Here is a 25,427-nt window from a genome sequence, read left to right on the forward strand (position 1 = left end):
GCATGCTGCAGTGCATGGGGTTGCAAAGAGTCAGAGACTACTGAGCAACTGAATTGAACTCGTTACAGTATGCCTTCCAAGAGGAGATTCTCTTACTGGGGGAAATGAACCCACCTGAAAATAACAATAAGAATCAGTACACCTGTAGTGCCTCCTATGTGCTAAGCAGTGGGATAGACAGTGCTAGTCTGCAGCTTCTTAAACCTCCAACACAGGCGGCATATTTAGACACATGTTATTGACGAGGGGAATGTCTTAAAGAAGTTGTATAGCTTTTTCAAACACATACAGCTAAAAAGTAATGGTATACAATTTTAACCCAAGGTCTATCCAAGTTCAAAAGGACAGAGACCTCAGGTTTTATTTCCAATCTCATGCTTTGCCCCAAAATTAGTGTCTTGAAAGACTGAACACACACTCAATACAATTAGGAAGGATTCTGTGACAGTAGGTTAACCTGTCAAGAATCAGGAACTGCATCTGTTTTCTCTCTTTTTCAGGAAAGAAATGATGTAAATATAAGTGGTCATCTTACTAAAAAATGAACAATCATTATATAAGGAGTATGTTGAATCAACCCCGATTTCTATGGTGAGGTGGAAGAAGTGTGTGACTAAGAATGTGAAAAAAGGAACTTGCTCAGCGATACCCCACTCCCCAACCTCTGCCCTCCTCTCACTCATTCTTTCAAGTATAAGGAATAGCCAGGCCCATCCACAACACCAGGTGAGTCTGTAACCTGCTTATACTCCACATATCCCAGGTGATTAATTCCTACAGTACGGTATGTTTTGCTTCACTGTTTCACTGAGGAAATGGTCTGAAATCTTAGATACAATAAGAAACTAGAAAAGATCTATCTAATATAGCTACAGACTTAAGATATAGTTCAGGGCAGCTGTGCAGCAGGAATTATCACAAATTCATCCCCAACTGACTTCTGCACAACTTCTATCATTATCAGACTGAGTCCATTGTAAGCCAACAACCAGATGAAAATACACTGGGGTCTTCACCAAAGGCGACACAATCAGGCAAAATATAACCAATATCAAGGTCTTCAATTTAGCTATTAATTTGTGTCAACCCGTTTCCAGCATTTTCCATTTCCCTAGGGACCTGAAATAGAAACAGTGCCCCAGGGTGACAGTGAATTTCAGAGAAAGAGTGTCATTAGAATCAGGGGGCTGTCATTCATTAACTATGTAACCTCAGAAATTGCTTAATCTCTCTGAGCATCAATGGCCTTATTTACAAAATGAAGATGCTGATGAATGACTTCTCAGATTATCAGAAAAATTAGGTCTGGCACATCAGGTAATGATAACTAATGGCTATTAAACATTTATGCTGTGGCAGGTGCTAGATGAAGTGAATACAGTTAGTAGAAGAGCAAACTAAGGCACTAGATTTAACTCCCTTGCCAAAATGCACATAACTGGAAAGTCTCAGAAGTAGGACTGGAGGCCAGGGAATCAACGCAGCCTATGCCCTAACCCCATTGCATTCTACTGCCTAATATGAAACTTTGCACTGAGTAAAGACTCGACAAGTACGAGACACAGCTATAGTGATCAGTAACATGTCTATATCACGTAAAATCAGATTATATAGAACTGAACACTCATGCCAAAGAATACACAATACCTGGGACATAAGTGCAGAAGCTCTCCTTCGACAATGCAGGCTTCTTTCTCGGTAAGTTCAGGGCAATCCTTTCCATCTCCAAGAGCAACGTGCTTCACATCGCGGCTCCTGCTCCTAAATCCTGGTGAGAGACTCCCTGAACGACAGGTCTTAGAGCAGGGGCTCCAGGAAGACCACTCAGTGGTTTCACAGTCTTTCGGCATGATGCAGGACTGGACAGTCAAAGGGAAGGAATCTTGCATGCAAAGGCTGAAGGAACAGAAACAGAAAACAGCAGGCCATGGGCTAAGAGAGTGCAATCACATAATGAAGCACCTAGTCTGGATTAAAAGCAAACAAACAAACCTGAAACCTGGGTTTTTCAAGTTTTCATGATAAGCTCTAAAGTAAGAGAAAAAAAATTTTTTTAATGTTAGAGGTATCATGATAAACCTATTGAAGGTCTTACATGTTAAGAATGAACACTGGATTTCATCTGAAACTGTGAAGTTACAATGTTTCACCCTCACAAGACACATAAGTAAGATGAGTCTATCCTGTACCTTGTTCAAAGCATCCTCCGAAACAATGGAGGTTCTTCTCATGTGCTTGCACTTTCTGACACAGCCTACAGTTCCTCTTTATTCATTGGTTCCTCAGTGTCAGATACTGCCCTGTGCTTCACGGGCATTTTCTTACAACAGTCTCATGAGTTTACCTATTATTACATCCATTTGTAGATGAGAAAACGTAAGGTCAGGAAGGCTAAATCATCTGTGTAAGGTCACAGAAAAGTAAATGTAAGCTTTTGAGTATTAATCTGTCCATTCTTTTGCACACTGGTCTATTAAAAATAAACAAATGTGGCCTTATGTTTCCCCATATTGTTAGGCTCTGCACATCAGTTTCCTCATCTGCAAGACTGAAGTGCTTTAAATGCTAACAGTGTAATTGGAAAACAGATAAATAAATAAAAAGATATGATAATGTGGTGAACTCAACATAAAACCATTCCCAATGATGAAGAGAAAAACCAATGAGGCAGTGATAGACCACACGGGAAAGCTGGGGTAAGGATAGGGGGGCAATTCTAAGACGGACGGACATCCGAAACACACTTTAAAAAATTAATGGGAACTTCTCGGGCACAGAAAGAAGACTTAAAATCAAGTCAAGTAAGTAGCATATTTGAAGCCTGGAGGTAAAATTTGTGGGCATAGGAACCAGTGGTATGCTAGAACTGGATATACTATTCAACAAGAACCAACTGTAAAATTTCCAGAATTTTGCAAGCCAGTTGATTTCATGTAACTAGCTTAAACTTAGCCATGGTCATAGTAGTTACACTACAGAAATCAGCAAATGCTACAAATCAAGCCCCCTACCCTACTCTGAACCTTCAACCACCAGAACTGGTGGTCAACTATTCAAAAGCACGCCAATGGGAGAAAGTAAAAGCCATAATGGACACATTTAGGGCACATAAAATTCAAAGAGAAAAGTGGACAAATATTAGGAATGTGGTTATGTAAAAAGTATGTCTGGAAAAGCTTCATGTCATGGACTAAGGACTTTGGATTTAATTGAGTATTAAATAATTTTAAGTGGAGGAAGTAACATTCATGTAGGAAGATAATAATAATTCAAGTATTAATTGACATTCGTTTCTTTTTCATCTTGTTAGTATTTCCCTTCTTCAGTCAAAGACATCCATTACTTCGAATGAAAGAAAAGCATAATTTTGACAGGAATATAAATCAAAGAAAGGGTTTAAACACTGTTCAAACACTGACTTTCAAAACTGGGCCTGTGAAACCGGGTGGAACAACCCCTACAGATAGAGTTTGGCAACGGTTACTTTGTATGTATTTAAAAAGAGATAAGTATTAAAATGTTTCCAAATTTCTGACTTGGAAAAATAATGAAAATTAAGGGAGCCAATAAAGAAATAGATTATAGAAGATGGTGCAGGGGAGAATAATATATGTTTACATTTGGCCAGATCAATGAGTAAAATATGGTGAAATTTCAGTACAGATGTCCTTCATGAAGGGCACTAGGTGGCACTTGTAGTAAAGAACCTCCCCACCCCCCGCCACTGCAGGAGATCTAAGAGACACGGGTTCGATCTCTGGGTGGGAAAGATTCCCTGGAGGAGGGCATGGCAACCCACTCCAGCATTTTTGCCTGGAGAATCCCTTGGACAGAGGAGCATGGCAGGCTGCAGTCCATAGAGTCGCAAAGAGTCGGACATGACTGAAGCAACTTAGCAAGCATGCTTGCATGCATCCTTTATGAAACCACAGAGAGTTAGTATGGTTTTCAAATTTCACAACGCTATATACTTTTGGTACAGTATTTTTTAAAGTCTATTCAGATCATATGATCCCCTTCAAAATGAAAAAAGCAATGTATACCTCATTATCATTACTCACTTCAATTAGATATTTGGGGGTCTTGGGATTGAGAGAAAATAGGAAGAATCTTTGTTGAAAATTTCCCACCTAAATCATAATGTACCATCTTTGTACAATGGGGAGAATGGAAGGAAGGACCACCTCTTTTAAACTTATGACACAACAGAAAACTGTTGATTAACAAGTTTCTAGGTTTTGACTTTTCAGAAAACATAATTGGCTGAGTCATGTCCTGACACAAATTCATACGTTGAAGTCCTAACCTTCAATATCTCAGAATGTAACTGTACTCGAAGACAGAGTCTTTAAAGCAGTAATTAAGTTAAAATGTGGTCATGAGGGTAGGCCCTAATCCAGTATGACTGGTGTCCTTATAAGAAGAGATTAGGGCACAGACACAAACAGAGGGAAGAGTATAAGAAGACATGGAAAGAAGACAGCCTTCTACAAGCCAAGGAGAGAGTCTTAGAAGAAATCAGTCCTGCTGACACCTGATCCACCCTCCAGAATTGTGACCAAATAAATATCTGTTGTTTAAGTTACAGTCTATGGTATTTTGTTAAGGTAGCCCTAATAAATGGATTTAATAACGTTTTTAAATGTGTGTATACTTTAAAAGAGTTTTAATTTCCAAAGTTGATTTTCTTCTTCTTTTCATAATGAAGATCCCACACTATACAGTTCTTTGTCTACAGAAGTAGTGGTTTGGTCCTTAGCATTTACCAGTTGTCATTCTCATCTTCCCTGAACTAACTTTTCCTATTGGACCAGAAGAAGGGGTAAGACTCAACAGTACAAGCATTTGCATGGAGTTGGATGAATTAATCAATGGGTTTTGTAATTCTGAAAACAGCTTCTAATTCTTGGAATTAGGATGGGCATATGTTTTAATGATTACATATTTACTATTTTAATGTTATAAGTTAATAGCAATATTTAATATTATTTTTACCAACTTACCTCCTTTATTGAAAAGAGTAATCATAAAAGGTACCACATAAAGCCCTGGTCTAACATAATCAGTGAGATTAGTTCTTTTTCTGAAATAGTGGATTAAGCACTAAAGGGTATATCAGAAATATCTGTATCCTGAATTCTGTATCAAAATACATTTCCATGACCTTAGTCTCAAGGCTACTTAGATTCATTATCTATGGGAAAAAGAATAATAAAATGTGATCTGCTTACCCTGTCCAGAGTTAGAGTATTAATATCTTTCAGCCCAAGTAGAGTCACCTTACAAACTAAAGCCCCAAACAAAGAGTATTGTCTATACACAAATAAGACTCAATTCTTTCACAGAAGGTGATATGCTTTTTAATAAAACAGACATATACTGCTAATTTAGCTTTAAAAAAAAAAAGACAGAAAAGCCAAGGTAATTAAACCTTCTTGACATTTATAGAGTATGTTGTCATTTGCAAATTACTTCACAAGTATTCAACTGTAAAGGAAACCTTTGAAACCAAAAATTACTCTAGTTAATATTACTTCCTCTGGAAATGTAAGGAAATCTCTTTACTTACAAAATAAGGACAGAAACACTTATAAAACCAACAGAAAATTACCCTCATTTCATTTACGCTTCAATTACTACTTTAAGATAATATTAAAGAAACATTCAGAAAAGCTGAGTAATGTAACAAACACTCCCATACTCTGCTAGCAAAAGCTAACATTTAGCTTCAGATTTCATTAAATGTTTAAAAATTATAAATTCAGGTAAATAACCTATGTCTTTTACAATCTTAGTTCCATGTCTCTTCTTCATACACAGCCACTACCTTGAAATTGATTTCTATTATTCTCTACACATTTTTATATTTTAAGTAGGTATATGTTCAGAAATAATATTTATTGTCTGGTATGTTTTAAAATTTTTTACTTAAATATTTCTTTATTATTCATATTACTCTGGAAATCATTTTTCTCATTTGATATTATGACTTCTACATCCATTTGAAAAATGCAGATATGGCACATTCATTTTTATTAGTGAGCAATATTCCAATAAGAATACAGGGAAATTTATTTATTCATGTTCTCATTAGTATACCTTTTGGTTGTGCTTAATTTCTTTTCCATAGGATTATGTTTTAAACTTTCCTTTGCATGTCTCTATGTTGCTATACATCTGTGAGCAAATTCCCTAGTATTTTTGCCTGAAGTTGGGCCATAAATATTCATGTAAAGCAATATAATAGGTATTATGATATTTTTCCTTTCCTACATGCTAAAAATTCTTGGTATTATTAGACTTATTTTTTCCCCAAATGTTGAGTAATTGTATTTGTTTTTTCCAGGTTACCACTGAGCTGTATTTATATTTTTCTTGAATCATTAGTGACTACTCAGATTTCTATCCTATGAATTTACCATCATATTATTTGTGCATTGTGATAGGTAGACTAGTGGTCCCCCAAAGATGTCCGTATCCTAATTCCTGAAAGCTGCGAACACGTCTAAGCTGTGAACCTTACCTGCCAACGGAAACTTTGCAGATGCAACTGTTAAAGATACTGAGAGGAAGAGATGATCCTGGATTATTCAGATGGGCCCAATGTAACTACAAAAGAGTCCAAAGGGAGGCAAACGGGCCAGAGACAGAGAAGCAGATGTGATAACAGAATCAGAACCCACGTCTCATGTCCTCCTTCACTGGCAGGTGGGTTCTTTACCAAGAGCACCACCCGGGAAGCCCAGCAGAATCAGAGGCTGGGATAATATAAGGCCACGACCCAGGGAAAGTGAGCAGCCTCTAGAAACAGGGAAAATGCAAGAAAACAGATTCTCCCCTAGAACCTACAGGGAAAAACAGAATAATACCTTCATTTCAAGAGTTCCTAAGGCTTCTGACCTCCAAAACAATAAGTTAGTACATTTACACTGTTTTAAGCCTCTTAGTTTGTTGTAATTTGTTATAGAATCTATAGGAAACTAATACATATTTCTAGTGGGATGACTTTTTCTTATTTAAGATGAAAACTTACACACATTATAGGTGATAAAAGTAAATACAGAGAGAGAAATACAAATTCTACATAGTAACCTGTTGTTTCTTCTTTATGCTACATAACTTTTCTCGTAATATTATTTTTAATTTGTATATAGTGTTTCTGATATATATAGTGTATATAGTGATATGCAATAGTTTGTTTTTTAGTCTTTCCCTTTATAGTTTGTGCCTTTTTTTTTTTCACCACGTACAAAACTTTTTTTCTCCTATCCCAATGTCATAAGCTACACTCTCATATTTTTCCTTCTAGAGAACTTTTATATTTCTGATTTCCTATTTAGGTCATCACTCAATTTGATATATATTTTCATATGTGGTATTTTATAGGAAGGAACTCCTATGTTGGAAACATCAACATTAAACTCATTTGTCAGGGGAGGAGCCAAGATGGCGGAGGAGTAGGACGGGGAGAACACTTTCTCCCCCACAAATTCATCAAAAGAGCATTTAAACGTCGAGTAAATTCCACAAAACAACTTCTGAATGCCGGCAGAGGACATCAGGCACCCAGAAAAGCAACCCAACTCTTCGAAAGGAGGTAGGAAAAAATATTAAAAACAAAAAAAAAAGAGACAAAGAGGGAGGGACGGAGTTCCGTCCCGGGAAGGGAATCTTAAAAAGAGAGAAGTTTCCAAACATCAGGAAACCTTCTCACTGCCGAATCTGTGCCGAGCTTTGGAAGCACAGAGGGCAACATAACAGGGAGAAAAAAATAAATAAACAATTTAAAACTCGCAGATTGCGAGCCCTACGGTAACTCCCCCAGCAGAGAAGCAGCGCAGGCGCCTGCATCCGCCATTAGCAAACCGGGGCTGGGCAGGGAGGCGCGGCGTGGGCTGCATCGCTGAAAGAATCTGGCCTGAATACCCTGAGCACTATCTGAGCGAAATAATTTGGGCTAGCAAACCAGACTGTGGGATACCTACCACGCAAAAAGCCAGCCCTAACCTAAGACCGCCAGGCCCGCGCACGGAACAAAGGACTGAACAGAGATAGCCGGCTGCAGATCTTCCCCCTCCGGTGACAGGCAGCCAGAGCCGGAAGGGGGCAATCGCAGCCCCAGAGAGACATTATCTATAAAATTGTAAGCAGGCTTCTTTGCTAACTAAAACTTCTTGGGGGTCTGGACGGTCAACATCTGCCTGAGAAGGTGCGCCGGTTTTACATCCAGATAACCGAGTGGCGGGGAGGCGATAAGTCGCAGCATTGGCGCTCGCCTGGGAAGAGCAAATTGGCGCTCGGACCTGGGAAGAGTACAAAACGCAGGCCCAACTGAGTCTGCGCCTCTGAGGACTACCCGAGTGCCTGAACCTGAGCGGCTTGGACCTGGGAGGTGCATGCAGCCCAGGGCCAGCCTCGGATTGTTCCCGGCGGAACAACCTAGAGTCCGAGCAGTGTGGACAGGGAGGCTACACGCGCCGTGAGCGGGGGCAGACCCAGGGTGGCTGAGGCACTGCGAGCCCACGCCAGTGTTATTTGTTTGCACCCTCCCTCCCTCCCTCCCCACAGCGCGACTGAACAAGTAAGCCTAAAAAAAAAAAAAAAAGTGTCCTCCACCGTGCCCTTTGAGTCAGGGCGGAAACCAGATACTGAAGAGACTAGCAAACAGAAGAAGATATAACAGAGGGAAACGCCTTGGAAGCTACAGGCAATAGATCAAAACCCTGTGGTTACTACGGACTACATAGGAAGGGGCCTATAGATCTTGAGAAATATAAATCTGACCAAGGAACTAGCCAAAAATGAACTGAACCCACAATACCCACAAAAAAAGAAACAAAAAAGTCCTAGATATATTTTTATTATTTTTACGATCATTCTTTCTTTTTTTTTTTTTTTTAAGAGAAAAAAAAAATTTTAAGTCCTCTATTGTTCCTTTAATTTTCACTTTTATAACCTATTACTTTGCAAAAAAAAAAAAAAAAAAAAGACCCTATTTTTTTCTTCTTCAGCAAACTTCATATATATATATTTTATAATTTTTTGACCTTGTTTTTTTTGTTGTTGGTTTTTGTTTTTTTCTTCTTTTCTTTAACATTGTATTTTTGAAATTCCAAACTCTACTCTAGATTTTTAATTTTCGCTTTTTGGTATATGTTATCAATTTTGTACCTATAGTTTTTTTTTATATAATTTCTGTGATTTTTTTTTTCTTCTTCTTCTGTTTCTTTCTCTTCTTCTTTTATATAACATTGTATATCTGAAATTCCAAACTTTACTCTAAATTTTCAATTTATGCTTTTTGGTATTTGATATCAATTTTGTACCTGTATTTTCTTTATAATTTTTGTGACATTGTTCGTATTTGTTTGTTTGTTTTCTCTCTTTATTTTTCTTCTTCTTTTTTTTTTTTTTTTTAACATTGTATTTTTGAAATTCCAAACTCTACTCTAGATTTTTAATTTTTGCTTTCTGGTATTAGTTATCAATTTTGTACCTGTACTTTCTTTATAATTTTCACGACCTTGTTTGTTTTTGTTTGTTCATTTTTTCTCTCTTTCTTTTCCTTCTTCTTTTCTTTAACATCGTATTTTTGAAATTCCAAACTATACTCTAGATTTTTAATTTTCGCTCTCTGGTATTAGTTATCAATTTTGTACCTGTACTTTCTTTATAATTTTTGCGACCTTGTTTGTTTTTGTTTGTTCGTTCTTTCTCTCTTTCTTTTCCTTCTTCTTTTCTTTAACATCGTATTTTTGAAATTCCAAACTCTACTCTAGATTTTTAATTTTTGCTTTTATGTATTTGTTACCAATTTTGTACCTTTAAGGACCCAATCTTCAGGACCCATTTTTCACTAGGGAGTGAGATTACTGGCTTGACTGCTCTCTCTCCCTTTGGACCCTCCTTTTTCTCCACCAGGTCGCCTGTGTCTCCTCCCTAACCTCTCTCTACTCTACCCAACTCTGTGAATTTCTGAGTGTTCCAGACGGTGGAGAACACTTAGGGAACTGATTACTGGCTGGATCTGTCTCCCTCCTTTTCATTCCCCCTTTTATCCTTCTGGCCACCTTTGTTACCTTCCTCCTTCTTCTCTTCTCTGTATAACCCCGTGAACATCTCTGAGTGGTCCAGTTGTGGAGTGCACATAAGGAAGTGACTACTGGCTAGCCCACTCTCTCCACTATTGATTCACCTCATCTCATTTGGGTCACCTCTAACTCCCTCCTCCCTCTTCTGTTCTCCATGTAACCCTGTGAACCTCTCTGAGTGACCCTCACTGTAGAGAAACTTATCATCTTTAATGTAGATGTTTTATCAATGGTGCTGTATAGAAGGAGAAGTTTTGAAACTACTGTAAAAATAAGACCGATAATCGGAAGCAGGAGACTTAAGTCCAAACCCTGACTCCAGGGAACTCCTGACTCCAAGGAACATTCATTCACAGGAGCTCATCAAATGCCTCCATACCGACACTGAAACTAAGCACCACACAAGGGCCAATAAGTTCCAGGGCAAGACATACCAAGCAAATTCTCCAGCAACAAAGGAACACAGTCCTGAGCTTCAAGATACAGGCTGCCCAAAGTCACCCCAAAACTATAGACATCTCATAACTCATTACTGGACATTTCATTGCACTCCAGAGAGAAGAAATACAGCTCCACCCACCAGAACACCGACACAAGCTTCCCTAACCAGGAAACCTTGACAAGCCACCTGTACAAACCCACACACAGTGAGGAAACGCCATAATAAAGAGAACTCCACAAACTGCCAGAATACAGAAAGGACACCCCAAACTCAGCAATTTAAACAAGATGAAGAGACAGAGGAATACTCAGCAGATAAAGGAACAGGATAAATGCCCACCAAACCAAACAAAAGAGGAAGAGATAGGGAATCTACCTGATAAAGAATTCCGAATAATGATAGTGAAATTGATCCAAAATCTTGAAACTAAAATGGAATCACAGATAAATAGCCTGGAGACAAGGATTGAGAAGATGCAAGAAAGGTTTAACAAGGACCTAGAAGAAATAAAAAAGAGTCAATATATAATGAATAATGCAATAAGTGAAATTAAAAACACTCTGGAGGCAACAAATAGTAGAATAACAGAGGCAGAAGACAGGATTAGTGAATTAGAAGATAGAATGGTAGAAATAAATGAATCAGAGAGGATAAAAGAAAAACGAATTAAAAGAAATGAGGACAATCTCAGAGACCTCCAGGACAATATTAAACGCTACAACATTCGAATCATAGGGGTTCCAGAAGAAGAAGACAAAAAGAAAGACCATGAGAAAATACTTGAGGAGATAATAGTGGAAAACTTCCCTAAAATGGGGAAGGAAATAATCACCCAAGTCCAAGAAACCCAGAGAGTACCAAACAGGATAAACCCAAGGAGAAACACCCCAAGACACATATTAATCAAATTAACAAAGATCAAACACAAAGAGCAAATATTAAAAGCAGCAAGGGAAAAACAACAAATAACACACAAGGGAATTCCCATAAGGATAACAGCTGATCTTTCAATAGAAACTCTTCAAGCCAGGAGGGAATGGCAAGACATACTTAAAATGATGAAAGAAAATAACCTACAGCCCAGATTATTGTACCCAGCAAGGATCTCATTCAAGTATGAAGGAGAAATCAAAAGCTTTTCAGACAAGCAAAAGCTGAGAGAATTCTGCACCACCAAACCAGCTCTCCAACAAATACTAAAGGATATTCTCTAGACAGGAAACACAAAAACGGTGTATAAACTCGAACCCAAAACAATAAAGTAAATGGCAACGGGAACATACTTATCAGTAATTACCTTAAATGTAAATGGGTTGAATGCCCCAACCAAAAGACAAAGACTGGCTGAATGGATACAAAAACAAGACCCCTACATATGTTGTCTACAAGAGACCCACCTCAAAACAGGGGATACATACAGACTGAAAGTGAAGGGCTGGAAAAAGATTTTCCATGCAAATAGGGACCAAAAGAAAGCAGGAGTAGCAATACTCATATCAGATAAAATAGACTTTAAAACAAAGGCGGTGAAAAGAGACAAAGAAGGTCACTACATAATGATCAAAGGATCAATCCAAGAAGAAGATATAACAATTATAAACATATATGCACCCAACACGGGAGCACCACAGTACGTAAGACAAATGCTAACAAGTATGAAAGGAGAAATTAACAATAACACAATAATAGTGGGAGACTTTAATACCCCACTTACACCTATGGATAGATCAACTAAACAGAAAATTAACAAGGAAACACAAACTTTAAACGATACAATAGACCAGTTAGACCTAATTGATATCTATAGGTCATTTCATCCCAAAACAATGAATTTCACCTTTTTCTCAAGCGCACATGGAACCTTCTCCAGGATAGATCACATCCTGGGCCATAAAGCTAGCCTTGGTAAATTCAAAAAATAGAAATCATTCCAAGCATTTTTTCTGACCACAATGCAGTAAGATTAGATCTCAATTACAGGAGAAAAACTATTAAAAATTCCAACATATGGAGGCTGAACAACACGCTGCTGAATAACCAACAAATCACAGAAGAAATCAAAAAAGAAATCAAAATTTGCATAGAAACGAATGAAAATGAAAACACAACAACCCAAAACCTGTGGGACACGGTAAAAGCAGTCCTAAGGGGAAAGTTCATAGCAATACAGGCACACCTCAAGAAACAAGAAAAAAGTCAAATAAATAACCTAACTCTACACCTAAAGCAACTAGAAAAGGAAGAAATGAAGAACCCCAGGGTTAGTAGAAGGAAAGAAATCTTAAAAATTAGGGCAGAAATAAATGCAAAAGAAACAAAAGAGACCATAGCAAAAATCAACAAAACCAAAAGCTGGTTCTTTGAAAGGATAAATAAAATTGACAAACCATTAGCCAGACTCATCAAGAAACAAAGGGAGAAAAATCAAATCAACAAAATTAGAAACGAAAATGGAGAGATCACAACAGACAACACAGAAATACAAAGGATCATAAGAGACTACTATCAACAATTATATGCCAATAAAATGGACAACGTGGAAGAAATGGACAAATTCTTAGAAAAGTACAACTTTCCAAAACTGGACCAGGAAGAAATAGAAAATCTTAACAGACCCATCACAAGCATGGAAATTGAAACTGTAATCAAAAATCTTCCAGCAAACAAAAGCCCCGGTCCAGACGGCTTCACAGCTGAATTCTACCAAAAATTTAGAGAAGAGCTAACACCTATCCTGCTCAAACTCTTCCAGAAAATGGCAGAGGAAGGTAAACTTCCAAACTCATTCTATGAGGCCACCATCACCCTAATACCAAAACCTGACAAAGATCCCACAAAAAAAGAAAACTACAGGCCAATATCACTGATGAACATAGATGCAAAAATCCTTAACAAAATTCTAGCAATCAGAATCCAACAACACATTAAAAAGATCATACACCATGATCAAGTGGGCTTTATCCCAGGGATGCAAGGATTCTTCAATATCCGCAAATCAATCAATGTAATACACCACATTAACAAATTGAAAAATAAAAACCATATGATTATCTCAATAGATGCCGAGAAAGCCTTTGACAAAATTCAACATCCATTTATGATAAAAACTCTCCAGAAAGCAGGAATAGAAGGAACATACCTCAACATAATAAAAGCTATATATGACAAACCCACTGCAAACATTATCCTCAATGGTGAAAAATTGAAAGCATTTCCTCTAAAGTCAGGAACAAGACAAGGGTGCCCACTTTCACCATTACTATTCAACATAGTTTTGGAAGTTTTGGCCACAGCAATCAGAGCAGAAAAAGAAATAAAAGGAATCCAAATTGGAAAAGAAGAAGTAAAACTCTCACTATTTGCAGATGACATGATCCTCTACATAGAAAACCCTAAAGAGTCCACCAGAAAATTACTAGAAATAATCAATGACTACAGTAAAGTTGCAGGATATAAAATCAACACACAGAAATCCCTTGCATTCCTATACACTAATAATGAGAAAACAGAAAGAGAAATTAAGGAAACAATTCCATTCACCATTGCAACGGAAAGAATAAAATACTTAGGAATATATCTACCTAAAGAAACTAAAGACCTATATATAGAAAACTATAAAACACTGGTGAAAGAAATCAAAGAGGACACTAATAGATGGAGAAATATACCATGTTCATGGATTGGAAGAATCAATATAGTGAAAATGAGTATACTACCCAAAGCAATTTATAGATTCAACGCAATCCCTATCAAGCTACCAACAGTATTCTTCACAGAGCTAGAACAAATCATTTCACAATTTGTATGGAAATACAAAAAACCTCGAATAGCCAAAGCGATCTTGAGAAAGAAGAATGGAACTGGAGGAATCAACTTACCTGACTTCAGGCTCTACTACAAAGCCACAGTTATCAAGACAGTATGGTACTGGCACAAAGACAGAAATATTGATCAATGGAATAAAATAGAAAGCCCAGAGATAAATCCACGCACATATGGACACCTTATCTTCGACAAAGGAGGCAAGAATATACAATGGATTAAAGACAATCTCTTTAACAAGTGGTGCTGGGAAATCTGGTCAACCACTTGTAAAAGAATGAAACTGGACCACTTTCTAACACCATACACAAAAATAAACTCAAAATGGATTAAAGATCTAAACGTAAGACCAGAAACTATAAAACTCCTAGAGGAGAACATAGGCAAAACACTCTCCGACATACATCACAGCAGGATCCTCTATGACCCACCTCCCAGAATATTGGAAATAAAAGCAAAAATAAACAAATGGGACCTAATTAACCTTAAAAGCTTCTGCACATCAAAGGAAACTATTAGCAAGGTGAAAAGACAGCCTTCAGAATGGGAGAAAATAATAGCAAATGAAGCAACCGACAAACAACTAATCTCAAAAATATACAAGCAACTCCTACAGCTCAACTCCAGAAAAATAAACGACCCAATCAAAAAATGGGCCAAAGAACTAAATAGACATTTCTCCAAAAAAGACATACAGATGGCTAACAAACACATGAAAAGATGCTCAACATCACTCATTATCAGAGAAATGCAAATCAAAACCACTATGAGGTACCATTTCACACCAGTCAGAATGGCTGCGATCCAAAAGTCTACAAATAATAAATGCTGGAGAGGGTGTGGAGAAAAGGGAACCCTCTTACACTGTTGGTGGGAATGCAAACTAGTACAGCCACTATGGAGAACAGTGTGGAGATTCCTTAAAAAACTGGAAATAGAACTGCCTTATGACCCAGCAATCCCACTGCTGGGCATACACACTGAGGAAACCAGAAGGGAAAGAGACACGTGTACTCCAATGTTCATCGCAGCACTGTTTATAATAGCCAAGACGTGGAAGCAACCTAGATGTCCATCAGCAGATGAATGGATAAGAAAGCTGTGGTACATATACACAATGGAGTATTACTCAGCCATTAAAAAGAATACATTTGAATCAGTTCTAATGAGGTGGATGAAACTGGAGCCTATTATACAGAGTGAAGTAAGCCAGAAGGAAAAACATAAATACAGTATACTAACACATATATATGGAATTTAGAAAGATGGTAACAATAACCCGGTGTACGAGACAGCAAAAGAGACACTGATGTATAGAACAGTCTTATGGACTCTGTGGGAGAGGGAGAGGGTGGGAAGATGTGGGAGAATGGCAATGAAACATGTAAAATATCATGTAGGAAACGAGTTGCCAGTCCAGGTTCGATGCATGATGCTGGATGCTTGGGGCTGGTGCACTGGGACGGCCCAGAGGGATGGTATGGGGAGGGAGGAGGGAGGAGGGTTCGGGATGGGGAACACATGTATACCTGTGGCGGATTCATTTTGATATTTGGCAAAACTAATACAATTATGTAAAGTTTAAAAATAAAATAAAATTGGAAGAATAAAAAAAAATAAATAAATAAATAAATAAACTCATTTGTCCTTGTTTAACCTATATAATTCTGTTTTTCCCCCTATTTTCAGTATTGTTTTTCTTTCAAAGAGATTTCCTCAATTATCTTTAAACTTTTTAATTAATTTAAACATATTTTACAATCAAATTTTAATGTCCAACATTTTTTTCTTGTTTCCTAATTTATTTTAATATTATTTTACTTTTATTTCATGAGTGAAATATTTAATATCTTTGACAATATTATATATAACTTTTTTTTAACTTTAGTGATCCTTTACTCTTATCGAGTAAAATGAGCTACCATCAGCACAGATGGGAAGCTCTTTGATCACAGGCGAGGCTCATTGAAACATTTCTGTTGGGTGATTATGCAGAACTCAGACTACTTTATTGGAGACCGTCAAATGCTGGTCTCCATCAGTCTCTACTCTGTAGCTCACATTTTCCCTAAGATAGGACTTCTGCTATCTCTTGCACTATGTGTATAGAACCAGTCTTCAACTTTATGAAAACTGATTAGAGAAAGAGCTGTCAGAATACTCACATACTATGGATGGGTTTTCACTTACCCTGCATGTTCAGTGGACAATGTTTCACACTTAAGACTATGTTCTTCAGAGAAGGGAATAATTTTTAGGCATACTGAACATATTTGTCATCAGAGTTTCTTACCACTGCCTATAATTCTTAAACCTTCTAAGAGTCTTATATTGGTCAGAGTAGAATAGCCTATATTCTGGTAACAAATAAACCCTGGAAACTCGATGACTTAACAAAATAAATGTTCATTTTCTCTTCACAAACACTTTAGTCTTTGATGCAGTTTATCAACCTTCCTAGAAGAGTCTCTTCTACCTAAAGACTTGAGAACTCAGTTCATACCCTTCTCCCTCTCTCTCTCTCTCTCTCTCTCTCTCTCTCTCTCTTTAATTTGGCTAGCCACGTCTTCGCTGTGGCAGGCAGGATCTTGCATCTTCATTGCAGCATGTGGATTCTTAGTTGAGGCACCCTGGGTCTTCCAACTGTAGTTGTGGCTGCAAACTCTTAGCTGCAGCTTGTGGGATCTAGTTCCTTGACCAGGGATTGAACCCAGGCCCCCTGCACTGGGAGCATGGAGTCTTAGCCACTGGACCCAGGGAAGCCCCTGTATTCATCTTATAAATTCACCATCTAGAATATGTGTCTTCCAAGTTCACCTTTAGGTAGAAAGGTAGAGAGAGCAAGAGGATAGCCCAGAGTGATTTATGATTTTGACCTATAAATGGCTTTTGTTACTCCTGCCCACATTGCATTGGCCAGAGCTCAGTCAGATGGCTCCTGTAAAACTGCAAAGAAGACAGTTAAATATCTTTCCGTGTGTGATGGAAGAGGCAAAAACGTGACAGGAAAATGGCTTTGTGTCTGATACAGCTGTGTCATGTAAACTGGTCTGCTTTTGGCAGGTCGACCAACTGAAGGGGGAGCATTCAGCTTTTTCCACCCAGCTAGGTAAACCACCATGCATCCATCTACTTTCCAGCTTCCCTCATTTGCTGACATTTCATTTAAACTATTATATCATTTTCTATTATATTTCTCCTTGAGAGTTCATGCCTTTTTTATTCCTTTACTGTTATTTAAGTGGGGTTCCAGAATACAGCAGTAATAAATGGTTATGTTCGGTCTGCCATATTTAACCAAAAACTGAAAAAGTCCTTTGACACAATGCTTTGCAAAAGCCACATAATTATCTATTCAATAAATCAACATATTCCCACAGAGCTCAATCTTCCCTACATGTGGAAAAACACTGGCTAGAAGTAATTAAAAATGGATGAGTGAAATATTGAATTGTGAAAGAATTTTCATTTCTATTATGCTTGTTCTAAATTATGTAATATTTGTTTACAGCCTTTAGTACTTGCAAAATACACTTAACAGTTAAAAGGTTATTTTTATAGAAGTACAATTGCAACTAACTAAGAAAGTACTTTAGCAAGCTTAATAAAACTGGGTGCTGTTCAAATGTACAGATATTCCAATTATTTAGCAAAAATACTGCTATCCATATGGTAGCAGCTACCCAAATTATAGCATAATAAGCAGAGAACAGTTGCTTCTAGGGCTTACACATTCTAACATAGAGAATGATTTCAAGATCACATTGTGAAAATAACACCAGGGAATAAAATGTGAATGGGAAAATGGAGAGAGAAGAACCAGAACCCAGATAGGCTTGAGAGAATAGATTTGGGAAACCAGATAGAATATATGCTATTTATTTTTAATGATTTTGACTCCAAATTGGTTTCATTTTTCTCCCATCAGTCAAACTAATAGGAATAGCTCAGAAAATAAGAATAGTAACCTGAAGAAGAAAAACATGCACATATCAGGTTTATGTGAAATCCCTGGCCACTTTAGAAACTAGACTAAAAGTAAGCTGCCTACTGCCTATATGATTCAATGAGTAAAGACAATTGAAAAAGTTGACTTTTTAAAATTTTGTCTGGAAACCAACTTTGCAAATTTAAGAAATAGTTTAAAATTATCATGAAAATAATTAAGAATTCCTGAGAAATTTTAACTGGAAGATTACGAGTTTCCTTTTCTAAATGCCCTTCCTGGTCACAGTAACCTGGGATAATTTATGTCTTATATGACAAAAGGCATTTATGTTAGGTTAGAATTTATTACTAATGGGAGCCTCTAATTGAGATATATAAATTGTTTTCTTCTAATCCACAATATAGTAAAGCTGAGCTCTTAAAATGCTTCTTAATTTCTTATTGTGATTTATATCATTTTAAAGTATTCAATAGATAATAAACCTAAAATCATGCACTAGAGCTAAAATAGCAACATGAAATTCTATTTTAAATACACTGTTCAGTTGCTTCTGTGGGATAGAGAGATTTTTCTACAGATAAAGAGATCAGAACACAGACTGAGATATTACATTCTTGAGAAGAAATATCCTTGAGAGTGATATTTTATCAAAAGGGAATGTTTTTAGTATTGTGCTCATTTCCTGTTACCAGAAAACATTATTCAACAGAATTTAAAGTGCAGTATAAGTCTCAGAATAAAATGGATTTTATCTTCTCCAAATTTCTTAGAGTACTAAGAATGATATGTTGGTATATATTTGTGAATGCTTAGAGATGAAAGCAATATCAGTAATCTTTGAAGGTCTTAGCTTCTACTTTCAATTTATGGAAAAGAACACTCGTGCCTCAAAAATGTTATGTGATTTTCTAATGGGCACACAGCAAGAATACAGAATGGCCAAGACTAAAATTAAATTTCTCCGGCTTTTAAGCCAAAATTATATTTACAGTTGATCCATGTGAGAGTTCTTGTTAGAGACTCAAATGTATAAGAACTGAAAGTTGCATTAAAAAAAAAAATAGGTCCCATTTGTTTATTTTTGCTTTTATTTCCAATATTTTGGGAAGTGGGTCATAGAGGATCCTGCTGTGATGCATGTCAGAGAGTGTTTTGCCTATGTTCTACTCTAGGAGTTTTATAGTTTCTGGTCTTACATTGAGATCTTTAATCCATTTTGAGTTTATTTTTGTGTATGGTGTTAGAAAGTAGTCTAGTTTCATTCTTTTACAAGTGGTTGACCAGTTTTCCCAGCACCACTCGTTAAAGAGATTGTCTTTAATCTACTGTATATTCTTGCCTCCTTTGTAAAAAATAAGGTGTCCATAGGTGCATGGATTTTTCTCTGGGCTTTCTATTTTGTTCCATTGATCTATATTTCTGTCTTTGTGCCAGTACCATACTGTCTTGATGACTGTGGCTTTGTAGTAGAGCCTGAAGTCAGGCAGGTTGATTCCTCCAGTTCCATTCTTCTTTCTCAAGATAGCTTTGGCTATTCAAGGTTTTTTGTATTTCCATACAAATTGTGAAATTATTTGTTCTAGCTCAGTGAAGAATACCGTTTGTAGCTTGATGCTTCTGCACAACAAAGGAAACTATAAGCAAGGTGAAAAGACAGCCTTCAGAATGGGAGAAAATAATAGCAAATGAAGCAACTGACAAACAACTAATCTCAAAAATATACAAGCAACTCCTACAGCTCAATTCCAGAAAAATAAATGACCCAATCAAAAAATGGGCCAAAGAACTAAATAGACATTTCTCCAAAGAAGACATACAGATGGCCAACAAACACATGAAAAGATGCTCAACATCACTCATTATCAGAGAAATGCAAATCAAAACCACAATGAGGTACCATTTCACACCAGTCAGAATGGCTGCGATCCAAAAGTCTACAAATAATAAATGCTGGAGAGGGTGTGGAGGAAAGGGAACCCTCTTACACCTTTGGTGGGAATGCAAACTAGTACAGCCACTATGGAGAACAGTGTGGAGATTCCTTAAAAACCTGGAAATAGAACTGCCTTATGATCCAGCAATTCCACTGCTGGGCATACACACTGAGGAAACCAGAAGGAAAGAGACACGTGTACCCCAATGTTCATTGCAGCACTGTTTATAATAGCCAGGACATGGAAGCAACCTAGATGTCCATCGGCAGATGAATGGATAGGAAAGCAGTGGTACATATACACAATGGAGTATTACTCAGCCATTAAAAAGAATACATTTGAATCAGTTCTAATGAAGTGGATGAAACTGGAGCCTATTATACAGAGTGAAGTAAGCCAGAAAGAAAAACACCAATACAGTATACTAATGCATATATATGGAATTTAGAAAGATGGTAACAATAACCCTGTATACGAGACAGCAAAAGAGACACAGATGTATAGAATAGTCTTTTGGACTCTGTGGGAGAGGGAGAGGGTGAGATGATTTGGGAGAATGGCATTGAAATATGTATAATATCATATATGAAATGAGTCGCCAGTCCAGGTTCGATGCACAATACTGGATGTTTGGGGCCGGTGCACTGGGATGACCCAGAGGGATGGTATGGGGAGGGAGGAGGGAGGAGGGTTCAGGATGGGGAACATGTGTATGCCTGTGGCAGATTCATTTCTATATATGGCAGAACCAATCAATATTGTAAAGTTTAAAAATAAAATTTAAAAAATAAAAATTAAAAAAAACAGAAAAAAAAAAGTCTATCTTGATTTCAGGTTTGGAGAACAATGGTAGTTACCTAACTCTGAATTTCTCCTACCACCATTACCCCACAAAAAACAGTAAGAGTGAAACAAACCTTATATTACCATTGTGTTCACCATTACTGGATAAAGAGAGCACACACACATAAAAATACACAAACACACACACACACACCTTTACGTTCAAATCACAAGTAAACAGAAAATATTCTAACAGATTATCCATTGACCCCCTTCAGACTCAATTTACTGGGTGCAGAAAGTAGAGGACAGGTCTTGTAAAAGATTCCATAATAACGATTACAGAGATTATCATACTAAGTGAAGTAAGCTAGACAGATAAAGAAACTAACATTGTTTATATATGGAATCTAAAACAAAAATGATACCATTGAATTTACATACAAAACAGAAAATACCAACGTACATAGAAAACAACTTATGGTTGCATGTATGTGTGCTAAGTCACTTCAGTCCTGTCCAACTCTTGGTAACTCTATGGAATGTAGCCCACCAGGCTTCTCTGTTCATCTCTCCATGTTCTCCAGGTGAGAATACTGGACTGGCTTGCCACACCCTCCTCCAGGGGATCTTCCTGACCCAGGGATTGAACTCACATCTCTTACATCTCCTGCACTGGCAGGCAGATTCTTTACCACTAGCACCACGTGGGAAATTTATCAAAGAGGAAAGGGTTGGGGTAGGGATAAATTAGGAGTTTGGGGTTAACAGACATAAACTAACTATAGTTAAAATAGATAACAGAGTTCAGTTCAGTTCAGTCGCTCAGTTCCGTTCAGTTCAGTTCAGTCGCTCAGTCGTGTCCAACTCTTCGTGACCCCGTGAACCGCAGTACGCCAGGCCTCCCTCTCCATCACCAACTGCCAGACTTTACCCAAACTCATGTCCATCAAGTCGGTGATGCCATCGAGCCATCTCATCTACTGTCCTCCCCTTCTCTTCCTCCCCCCAATCCCTCCCAGAATCAGGGTCTTTTCCAATAAGTCAACTCTTCGCATGAGGTGGCCAAAGTATTGGAGTTTCAGCTTCAGCATCAGTCCTTCCAATGAAGACCCAGGACTGATCTCCTTTAGGATGGACTGGTTGGATCTCCTTGCAGTCCAAGGGACTCTCAAGAGTCTTCTCCAACACCACAGTTCAAAAGCATTAATTCTTTGGTGCTCAGCTTTCTTCACAGTCCAACTCTCACATCCATACATTACCACGAAAAAACCATATCCTTGATTAGACGGACCTTTGTTGGCAAAGTAATGTCTCTGCTTTTGAATATGCTATCTAGGTTAGTCATAACTTTCCTTCCAAGGAGTTAAGCGTCTTTTAATTTCATGGCTGCAATCACCACCTGCAGTGATTTTGGAGCCCAAAAAATAAAGTCTGACACTGTTTCCACTGTTTCCCCATCTGTTTCCCATGAAGTGATGGGACCAGATGCCATGATCTTCGTTTTCTGAATGATGAGCTTTAAGCCAACTTTTTCACTCTCCTCTTTCACTTTCATCAAGAGGCTTTTTTAGTTCCTTTTCACTTTCTGCCATAAGGGTGGTGTCATCTGCATATCTTAGGTTATTGATATTTCTCCCGGCAATCTTGATTCCAGCTTGTGCTTCTTCCAGTACAGCGTTTCTCATGATGTACTCTGCATATAAGTTAAATAAACAGGGTGACAATATACAGCCTTGACGAACTCCTTTTCCTATTTGGAACCAGTCTGTTTTTCCATGCCCAGTTCTAACTGTTGCTTCCTGACCTGCATACAAATTTCTCAAGAGTCAGATCAGGTGGTCTGGTATTCCCATCTCTTTCAGAACTTTCCACAGTTTATTGTGATCCACAGAGTCAAAGGCTTTGACATAGTCAATAAGCAGAAATAGATGTTTTTCTGGAACTCTCTTGCTTTTTCCATGATCCAGCAGATGCTGGCAATTTGATCTCTGGTTCCTCTGCCTTTTCTAAAACCAGCTTAAACATCAGGAAGTTCACGGTTCACATATTGCTGAAGCCTGGCTTGGAGAATTTTGAACATTACTTTACTAGCGTGTGAGATGAGTGCAGTTGTGTGGTAGTCTGAGTTGCAATTCTTTGGCATTGCCTTTCTTTGGGATTGGAATGAAAACTGACCTTTGCCAGTCCTGTGGCCACTGCTGAGTTTTCCAAATTTGCTGGCATATTGAGTGCAGCACTTTCACAGCATCATCTTTCAGGATTTGAAATAGTTCCACTGGAATTCCATCACCTCCACTAGCTTTGTTCGTAGTGATGCTTTCTAAGGCCCACTTGACTCCATATTCCAGGATGTCTGGATCTAGGTGAATGATCACACCATCGTGATTATCTTAGTCATGAAGATCTTTTTTGTACAGTTCTTTTGTGTATTCTTTTCACCTCTTCTTAATATTTTCTGCTTCTGCTTAGGTCCGTACAATTTCTGTCCTTTATTGAGCCCATCTTGGCATGAAATGTTCCCTTGGTATCTCTAATTTTCTTGCAGAGATCTCTAGTCTTTCCCATTCTATTGTTTTCCTCCATTTCTTTGCACTGATCACTGAGGAAGGCTTTCTTATCTCTCCTTGCTATTCTTTGGATTTCTGCATTCAGATGTTTATATCTTTCCTTTTCTCCTTTGCTTTTCACTTCTCTCCTTTTCACAGCTATTTGTAAGGCCTCCCCAAAAAGCCATTTTGCTTTTATCATTTCTTTTCCATGGGAATAGTCTTGATCCCTGTCTCCTTTACAATGTCACGAATCTCTGTCCATAGTTCATCAGGCACTCTATCTATCAGATCTAGTCCCTCAAGTCTATTTTTCACTTCCACTGTATAATCATAAGGGATTTGATTTAGGTCATCCCTGAATGGTCTAGTGGTTTTCCCTACTTTCTTCAATTTAAGTCTGAATTAGGCAATAAGCAGTTCATGATCTGAGCCACAGTCAGCTCCCAGTCTTGTTCTTGTTGACTGTATAGAGCTTCTCCATCTTTGGCTGCAAAGAATATCATCAACCTGATTTCAGTGTTGACCATCTGATGATGTCTGTGTGTAGAGTCTTCTCTTGTGTTGTTGGAAGAGGGTGTTTGCTATGACCAGTGCATTTTCTTGGCAAAACTCTGTTAGCCTTTGCCCTGCTTCATTCCATATTCTAAGGCATTGCTGCTGCTGCTGCTAAGTTGCTTCAGTCATGTCCGACTCTGTGTGACCCCATAGATGGCAGCCCACCAGGCTCCCCTTTCCTGGGATTCTCCAGGCAAGAACACTGGAGTGGATTTCCTTCTCCAATGCATGAAAGTGAAAAGTGAAAGTGAAGTCGCTCAGGCGTGTCCGACTCTTAGCCACCCCATGGACTGCAGCCTACCAGGCTCCTCCATCCATGGGATTTTCCAGGCAAGAGTACTGGAGTGGGGTGCCATTGCCTTCTCCGATTCCAAGGCATTAGGGAAATATAAATCAAAATCATAAGATACAACTTCACACCTGTCAGAATGGCTATCATCAAAAAGACAAAGAATAACAAATTTGGCAAGGATGTGGAGAAAAGACTTGTACACTCTTGGTGAGAATATAAGTCGATGCAGTCACTATGGAAAGCAGTAGAGAGGTTCCTCAATAAAGTAAAAGTGGACTACCGTACTAATCTAGCAATTCTAAATCTGTGCGATATATGAAGGTGAAAGTGAAAGTGTTAGCCGCTCAATCATATCCAACTCTTTGAAACCCCATGGACTGCAGCCTGCCAGGCTTCTCGGTCCTTGAAATTCTCTAGGGAGTATTTTGCCATTCCCTTCTCCAGGGGATCTTCCTGACCCAGGGATCGAACCTGGGTCTCCCACATTGAGGGAGATATTTTTTACTTTCTGAGCCACCATGGAAGCCTGTGTATGTATATACTTCCATATATATTACTTATTCTATATATAATATAATGTTATATATATAATGGGATATTATTCAGTCATAAAAATGAATAATGAAATCTTGCCATTTGCAGCAATACAGAAGGTCCTTGAAGGCAATATGCTAAAGTGAAATAAGTCAGGCAGAGAAAGACAAATAACATATGATCTCATGTGGAATCTACAACAAAACACCAAATTCATCGATACAGAGAACAAATTGGTGGTTGAAGAAATAGGACATGAATGAGGGGAGAGATGGGTAAAGGAAGGTACAAACATCTAGTTTTAAAATAAAGATGGAAATATAATGTACAGCATGGTTACTATAGTTAGTAATAACAGTGTATTCAGTATTTGAAAGTTGTTAAGAGAATAGTTCTTAAAACTTCCCATTACAAGAAAAAATACTTTTATAATTATGTATGGTGATGGATGTTAACTAAAACTATTGTGACTA

The 25,427-nt window shown here is 37.8% G+C and overlaps 1 protein-coding gene across 1 annotated transcript in view; it reads right to left on the minus strand.

The window, feature by feature from the left end:
• The window catches only part of THSD7B (thrombospondin type 1 domain containing 7B), a 929,494-nt gene that overhangs the window by 684,569 nt on the left and 219,498 nt on the right, over positions 1 to 25,427 (minus strand). The window contains exon 3 of the mRNA XM_061439032.1: positions 1,648 to 1,896. Within this exon, the coding sequence (XP_061295016.1) occupies positions 1,648 to 1,896 (249 nt within the window). The remainder of the gene's footprint in view (positions 1 to 1,647; positions 1,897 to 25,427) is intronic.

Source organism: Bos javanicus, chromosome 2, assembly GCF_032452875.1.
Source record: "Bos javanicus breed banteng chromosome 2, ARS-OSU_banteng_1.0, whole genome shotgun sequence".
In the NCBI taxonomy this organism is placed as follows: Eukaryota; Metazoa; Chordata; class Mammalia; order Artiodactyla; family Bovidae; genus Bos; species Bos javanicus.